Source organism: Halichondria panicea, chromosome 5 (assembly GCF_963675165.1).
Source record: "Halichondria panicea chromosome 5, odHalPani1.1, whole genome shotgun sequence".
Lineage (NCBI taxonomy): Eukaryota > Metazoa > Porifera > Demospongiae > Suberitida > Halichondriidae > Halichondria > Halichondria panicea.
The window spans coordinates 6,826,386-6,834,718 of NC_087381.1; the positions used below are offsets into that span (position 1 = coordinate 6,826,386).

Consider the following 8,333-nt stretch of genomic DNA (forward strand, 5'->3'; position numbering starts at 1 on the left):
AGAAATTCATTGTCCCCACAAATTTCTAGCTATAGTGGCTAGTTAGTTTATTGAGAGCGAGATTTTTGCCATGGCTGGTCAGTGTATTGCTTACGTTGCACTGGCCCTTCTGTGTTTGGCAAGTTCTGTCGATCTAGGTGAGCAGAAATTGCATGCACTCTAGATATAATTATGGCTACAACATTTTATTTTATGTACTGGAAATCAACCTTTTGTTTAATTGACAATGTAGAGATCTAGCTATTACTTTGCATGATATGAGCCGTTGCAAACTGCACCTATCAAGGTTGCATGCTGTCAGCAGTAAACGTTAAAATCCATGACTCTACATAAATGTACATGTATATAAAATTATGTATGGCATAATTATTTAGCTATGCATGGCAACAGATCCTGTGTCTGCATGCACCAGTACAGTGTGTGTGTGTGTGTGTGCCTAGCATTGTGACTAGTTAGACCAAATCCACACATTCCTAGACAACAAAGGTGATAGAAACCACACCATCTGTTGTGGAAGAGCTGTCAGACATACATGCATGGCTTCTATAATATTTATTATCCTCTATTGTGCTCAGCACAACCCTAACCCCAACTGCATGTTGTTACCCTGCTGTCTGAACGTCTTTCATACTGGGAACAAATATTATACAGAGGTGGCTTTTGTAGAGGGGCCATTTTGTACCACACACACTGCATATATATTATGCATGTACATCGTAATTGGCCTTCATGCAGTTTTGCAGACAATGCAACTTTGTGCAAATCATCTCATTGTTTTCTCCTGATCCTTGAACATGCAGGTATGGCTCAAGCCCAATGTTTCAGTACTGAGATATTTGGTTGCAGTGGTACCAGTGCAGGATTCAGGGCCTCAGGTCAGGACTGCTGTGATGATGGATTCTTGGCTTTCAATGCAGGAGGCGATGTCTGTGAATTGTGCTCAGGTAAGATTTATAAGATTCATACATGGCCATTCTTCAATATTAATTCAACACTCAAATTTTGCCCAATTAGCTATGTGGTAAACAATAGGCCTAAGAAATCCTGTGTTTAGATGGTTGTGGGTATTTTTGTCTAGAGAGGTGGTTAGTACCAACCACTACATGACCACATCCCTGCTTTAAGAATTATGTGATTGCATATCTTTGTATAGAGCTCATGTAATTATATAATTTTTTCTCCTCCATTCCCAGGCAATGTGCTTTGCTCGGCTAACCTTGGCTGCACTGCTGCCTTTGAGCCCAGTCAAGCTCAGGGTCGTGGCGAGTGTTGTGCTACTGGTGGGGGAGTGGCTTACACAGACAGTGCAGGAAGATGTGTACCATGTGAGTCTATCTACTATTGTGGCATAAATTATAGTGGAAAACTACTTGTTATAATTATGTAATTGTGTTGCATATAATTATATAATGCTCCTTTTTAAGGTCCCACTAACATCACCGGTTGCTTCGCTGGGAACCAGTGTGGTGGAGACAACATCCCTCTCACCTTGATTGAGTCAGCTGCTGCTCAAGTCAGAGAGTGCTGTGTCAGCACTGCCGGACTCTCCTACAACCTACTGGGACAATGCATCGACTGTGTTGGTATGTCATCTCTCAATAGGCACTGCAGTTATTGTGTACATGTAAAATTATAATTATTATCGAGTTAATGTCAGTGAAACTAGCTGTCACGCACCCTTAGATGTGACACACATGCTATGGAGACTTGGGGCCTATTAACCTGGCTGTATTAATAGTGGCCTAGCATATTATAGGGTGACCACAATAGACACTATATATAGCGTAACTTATGAGTACATGTATCATTGTACAATCTCCACAGTGTTTGGATTTCTTGAGGAGAGGCTGGAAGAAGAGGAGAGGGGACAAGGCTATACGGTTAGTATTGGCTACATCAAACGACCTGCCTCGGTTAACAATCTTATCAGAGGAAACATCGCTGTAGCTGATGGTGGGACTGCAGGTGAGGCTAATTGTCTAATATTATTAATTCTTGAAATATCCCAAAATTGTTAAAATTCTGTTTTAGCTGCAAATCTATAATCATTGCCACTGGACTTGCGTTAAATTGTTATTTTTTTGCAGATCCGGTCACAGATTTTCAGATCAGTACCGAGAGATACACAGTTCGTCCGGGTGTGAATCAAGATATCATTGTTACGTATCGAGTGGACAGTGTTGCTCAAGAGCCCATGGAGTCTGCCCAACTGGAACTGAGTATCAGTACAACACCACCTAGGGGATTGCTGACACGTGACACATTTGAGCTGGCTATCATCGACAGTGACAGTAAGGATTATGTAACTATGTTGATACTTTGGATGTTTGTGCCTATAACTTAATAATACCAGAGAGTAGTGTAGAATGTATACATGTAGAATTGCAAGAGAAAACGTACTATAATAATTATAGCTATAATAATTTACTGAGTTACGCAGTGGGAACCACACTATAATTATAGAGGCTCTTCTATACACTGTGTGTAGCATTTAATTCTGCTTTTTGTTCAAGTGAGGTGAAATTAATGGAAGTTCATTCGTGACGTAAATATTCTTCCCCTGCAGTGGTGATATTCCAGCTGACTGAGAACGATTATCGATCCAGTGAAAGTGAGCTTCAAATCAACGCTCAAGTGAACAAGAATCTCCGTATTGCCAGTCGAGTCGTGTTGGAGGTCACTCCGTACACTGTAGGAGATGCCTTGCTGGCTGGTATACCTGCACTACCCAACGTACCAGCTAACAACAACACTCGCTCCCCCAATCGTGCTCTAATCAGTAAGCTGCACGATATAGAAATTCTGACCATAAAAATTACAGCTTGAATTTTCATCAAGTGGTAGCTTTTTTAATTTTGTATGTAAATGTTTGCGTCAAACACAATAAGTTTCTCCCTGATTTTTGCTAAGCAAAACACGTAGTAAAATTGGCCTAAGAGGTGGTTAGTAACACCATGCACTACGTGTGGAATACTTGCATGTATAATTATTATAATTATAGCTCATGTTGTTAGTGTAACTTATCTGTTACGTATTTTTTTACAGCACCTCAACGTCAAGATTTCAATGACAGTGTGATTACTGTCGTTTTCGAAGCTGACGAATTTGGTAACCAAGTGAACGATGTTCCGGTTCCAGTGCCAATAACTGATGATGATATTGATGAGGCTCAAGAGGAAGTGTTTGTGATTGACCTCACTCTTCAGTCGTCTATAAATTCTCAGATTTCGATTGGTCGTCGAAGTTCACTAGCTAGAATCAACGATGATGACGGTGAGTATATTAATTAACAGTTAATGTGATGTGTGTCCAGAATTTTTCGAAGTGGCCTCAATTGAATACACAAATTTGCCTCTTTTAGTAAGCTATAGGCCTAAGAGGTGGTTAGTACCAACCACCATCACCACCACTAACCATGCAGTGCATGTGGGTACATCCCTGATATAACCGTGGATATCTACCAGTATTACGTGAATGCATGCCTCACGCAGCTTGTTTTCGATATTACAATGCACCGTTCAATAACAGCTAGTTCAGTTTGTTTGCTGCTTTTTCTCAAAGCTAATTATTAACATAATTATTATTCTCTTTTTCCTGCAGACCTTCAAATTGGTTTCGAAAATATAAGTTATAACTTCAATGAGCCTCAATTTGAGGAAGAGATTTCCGGGGTGGTGTTTCTGCGAAAGCAAAATGGTCGAATTACTGAACAAAGTTATGTGGTTATTGTCGGCATCAATGAAGCCACGCCCAATGCGAACATACGAGCAGCCACCCTATCCACTGCAGTCGCAGACAATGATTACGTTGTAAGCCAACCTGGAGAAAATACGATTGTATTAGAATTTGGACCAAATGATCAAGTATTGGATTTCCCTTTTGTACTCTTCCCCGATGATATTGCCGAGGGTACGGAAGCTTTCCAAGCGAGTTCCCAGCCTTCTGAAAATCCACTGCATCCATCGTTTACTGCTCCCAGTGCTGATGGTGATGATGTCCTGTTCCCCTCTACATTCATTGTCATCGCAGATGATGATCGTAAGTTTGGCTGTATAATTATAAGCAGTGTGGAGTGGCAAATTGATGTACATATACAAACTGTGAATTTTATAGACAAACACTGGCTGTAATAAAGAGGGCCTGTTAATAGAGGTCCATGCAAACACTTACACTGGAGAAACTTTGGTGCTGGCTGTATTATAGAGGGTGGCCTGCTTATAGGCGCTCCACAGTGACTGTGCATGCAGCTTATATACAGTTCAGGAACTGATTGCTTTGCCTCTTGTACAATAAAAGTGTTGTATGAGCAAGAGCATACTTGAAAGAAATTGTCTGCATTTGTGTCATGTTACTGACCTACATACACGCAGCTATCGTTGTTGGATTGGAGCAGAACTATACTGTATTTGAGAATGTCAGCACATTTGAAGTGTGCTTCCGAGTGATGAACCCACCAGATGATCAGGAGTTTGGTTTGAGTCTCGACCTTGTCCCAGTGACTAATGATGGAAGTGCAATAGGTAAATCAACTGATCTGTAAATCAATGATAATAGGGTAGTGTAATATTTGTGTCTATTGTGTACATACAGCACGCCTTTATTATTGTATTTTGCAGGTGGTTTTGGTGGTGACTTCGTGCCCCTCACCCTTGATGCTTTTAGAACTCTTGATAGCAATAATCGCAGAGCTTGTGTGGACGTGAGGATCAACCCTGATAACATATACGAGGAGACAGAGAGCTTCTCTATCTCACTAGAGTTCGATGAGTTTGTGCCTCAGGAAGTGAGAGATCAGGTCACCATTGAACCAAGTGTGGTCAATGTGGAAATCCTAGACCTTACACGTGAGTGATCTGCAATCTATCATACATAGCTACGTATATAACAAGTGCCCAAATTTGTCACAGTTGCTTGAGCAAACATTTTGTAAATGATGATTATGCTTTTGCAGTAACATACCTTGTGCTGATAATGTAGTTACAAAATTACCACACTACCTGCTAATTAGATGCTAACAGCCTAACAATAAACAAGTGTTGTTACTGTAATTGTGTTGACAGTAAATATTCTGCTAAACAGTGTTCATTCATTCCTGTGTACAGCTCTCTCTATTGGGTTTATCAATGCTCCTTACTCTGGTGCTGAGGCCGGGGAGGTGGTCAGCTTCCAGGTTGGTGTCACTAATGGCGTCACACTCGGACGAGAAGTAACTGTTGATTTCTCCACGAATGATCTAACCGGTCTTGGTGAAGGAAGAGCCGCCATTGCTGGTTCTGACTACACTGCTATAGCTGGTCAATCCATCACCTTTGGCCCATCCAGTCTAACTTCCTCAGTGGATGTAGTCATTGAAGAAGACTCCATTTTTGAGCTGACGGAAACTTTTGGAGGCTCTTTGTCTTTCTCTGGTTCTCTTGAAAGGTTTACACTCGGCCCAGATACTGCTCAGGCAACCATCACTGATGAGGATGGTATGTATAAAATTATGTCTATATAGTGTGTGTGTGTGTGTGTGTGTGTGCATATAGTCAACAATTATGAGTTGAGGGGAGTGGGGGAACAAACAAAGGGTTATTATTGTCAATATTAATTCAATGGCTGCATGGTTTCATCCTCTCTCTCATGCAGTGGTCGTATTTGGCTACAATCCTGTCAGCTATTCCTTTGGTGAGAACTCTGGATCTAGTGATGTCTCTGTCAGTATCTCCAGCGGTGACCCGGGAGCTTTCCAACTGCTGGCACAATATCAGACACAAGATCTAGTAACTGGAGGTGCACAAGGTAAGTTCCATAGCTATAAATCCTATTATTTCTTTAAGAGTAAATGTTTCATGCCAGTAATGCACTCGAGAATTTTCTATATCAGTGGTAGCTATTTTCAATTAATGCCTAACAAGTGGTAAACTTAACCGACCACTAGTAATGACCAGCGTGCATATTTTTTTCAATTATGCAAGCAATACCACTTCATATCTCTACTGTGTAACACTGATGACCATGTTTAGAGAACATTAATAATGAATGTTGTACTATTTTCCTTGTGCAGCTGGCTTGGACTATATGGCCGGGAGTGGTAGTGTCCAGTTGACCTCTGGCCAGCAAACGACCTCTCACTCTGTGACCATCCTTCCTGATGAATTTTCCGAGGGAATCGAGTCATTCGGGCTGACCCTCTCCAACCCGTCGATCCAGTTTAATGGCGTGGGCCTGAACCTCCAGGCCGATGAGGCTGATAGACTGCAGCTAGGCACTGATACTGCTACCGTGGAGATATTAGATGCTAATGGTAAGACAACGCTATTGCTCAGATTATAATGAGTGCATATTATGGAAAATTATATAGTCTATTTTTATATTTCAAATTTGTTTAGAAATTATTGTGGGAGCCATAGTTAATAATTATTATAGCATAATGTGTATTGCTGTAAACATGGTCTTAATTAGCATGTGTAACTGCATGTATGTACTGATCAATTCTGTAGTTGCCCGTATTGGTTTCCTGGATACCTCCTATGATGTGAACGAAGCTGACGGCACAGTAGACTTCAGGATTGGTGTCATTGAGGGAAACCTGGCTGTCCCTGTCACTATCAACTTTGCTACTTCTGACGGATCAGCTATTAGTAAGTGCATGCATGGAGATCAGAAGAGAAAAGCTATTTAAGCTAACTATTCACATGCACAGACTCACTTTTACCGAGTAATTTTTGTAAGCATGTCCCTCTTTCACATCTAACCACATAAAGCTTGCACTATATGGCTGAGTCGAACACAATTGTCTGCGTTGTAAGGACATGCATGCATAATTTCCACTGAAGCTTTTCGTTACACCGCATGCTTTAGGTTGACAAAACTCGACTGTCAAATCGATAATACGAGTAAAAGCTTTTATTACATGCATGTATATAATGTACCCCCCCTTAGCTGGCAGTGGCATTGGCAGTGGCATTGGCAGTGGCAGTGACTACACTCAGGCCTCTACTTCTATCACTCTGACTGGTCAGGGGGAGCAGGTCATCTCAGTGGACCTTGAGAATGATCAGATTTATGAGTTTGCTGAGTCTTTCTCTGCCTCACTGAGTGCCTCTGGTGTGCTTCCCAGTTTTGTGACCCTGGGTCCAGACATGGCTCAAGCTAACATTGCTGACGATGACAGTACGTTATATATAGTTATTGTGTTGTGTTGCATGTGTGTGCATAATTATTATTACAAGGATTATAATTATAGGAGGGCTGTTTAACACATAATAATATATTGCGTAGTGCGGTTGTAATCACATAACTTTAGCTAGAAACATAGTGATTATGCATGCAAGTACGATATCAATGATATCATAATTGCTATTCTAATCATTATGGTGTGAGTATTGCCTTCACAATGTGTACAGCCTATAGTGAGCTACTGAGACAATGCTATCTCTGTAGTGGTCTGATGATAGTTCAAAGGTATACCATAACAGACAGTGACCGTCTGCTTGCTGATAATAGCCTTTGTCTAAAACTTGTTGTGTTGTACAACTATCACCCGTTGCATATACTACCACCTCCATACATGGACCGTGATGTGACTAGAAACATCACTATGGAATTTTTTGAACAACTTTTAATAAAAAATATTATTTAAATCGGGTAGCAAATATTTTCATTTATTGTGAATTGCAGACGTAATTATTTATAACCCCCCCCACACACACACACATACACACACACATGTATACACACACACACACACACACACACACACACACACACACACATACACACACATGTATACACACACACACACACACACACACACACACACACACACACACACACACACACACACACACACACACACACACACACACACACACACACACAGCTGTGATAATCGGCTTTGTAACTGATAGCTATAATGTGAGCGAGACTGACGGCCCTGTTGCCATGATGCTGTCTATCCTGGACGGAGAGATTGCCGAAGGTGTGGAAATTTCTGTAAACTTCTTCACTCAAGATGGAACTGCAATTGGTAAGACGATAGTAATTACGTATATAATTATATACTGTGCTCACAGTTCATAGCTAGCTAGCCCACATCTTGTTGAGGTCTGTGTATATTGCTGCAATGTTCTTAGTACTAGCTATAAGCTGAAAACTTGTACGTACATTAATGATATAAAGTTACTATCTTAGAAGTAAAGTCTAGTTAGCATTAGCAGTATATAAACGTCACTAGAATTAATTTTTTTGCAGACATTATATTGACCATAATTATGAAGCTAGCATCTTACAGCATTGCAAATAATTATGTTATAGTGTTTAAGTATCATGTTGCCCCCAACACACCCCCC

General features: G+C 40.8%; 1 protein-coding gene across 1 annotated transcript in view; it reads left to right on the forward strand.

Annotated features, from left to right (window-relative positions):
- Nucleotides 1–8,333, forward strand: part of LOC135335843 (uncharacterized) — a gene marked incomplete in the record, with an annotated part of 743,773 nt that continues 735,440 nt past the window's right edge. The window contains 17 exon segments of the mRNA XM_064531427.1: nt 1–137; nt 801–944; nt 1,194–1,325; nt 1,425–1,583; nt 1,825–1,965; nt 2,088–2,291; nt 2,567–2,779; nt 3,046–3,273; nt 3,601–4,038; nt 4,371–4,520; nt 4,617–4,844; nt 5,103–5,471; nt 5,629–5,781; nt 6,047–6,286; nt 6,483–6,623; nt 6,925–7,155; nt 7,865–8,011. Of these exon segments, the coding sequence (XP_064387497.1) occupies nt 71–137; nt 801–944; nt 1,194–1,325; nt 1,425–1,583; nt 1,825–1,965; nt 2,088–2,291; nt 2,567–2,779; nt 3,046–3,273; nt 3,601–4,038; nt 4,371–4,520; nt 4,617–4,844; nt 5,103–5,471; nt 5,629–5,781; nt 6,047–6,286; nt 6,483–6,623; nt 6,925–7,155; nt 7,865–8,011 (3,385 nt within the window).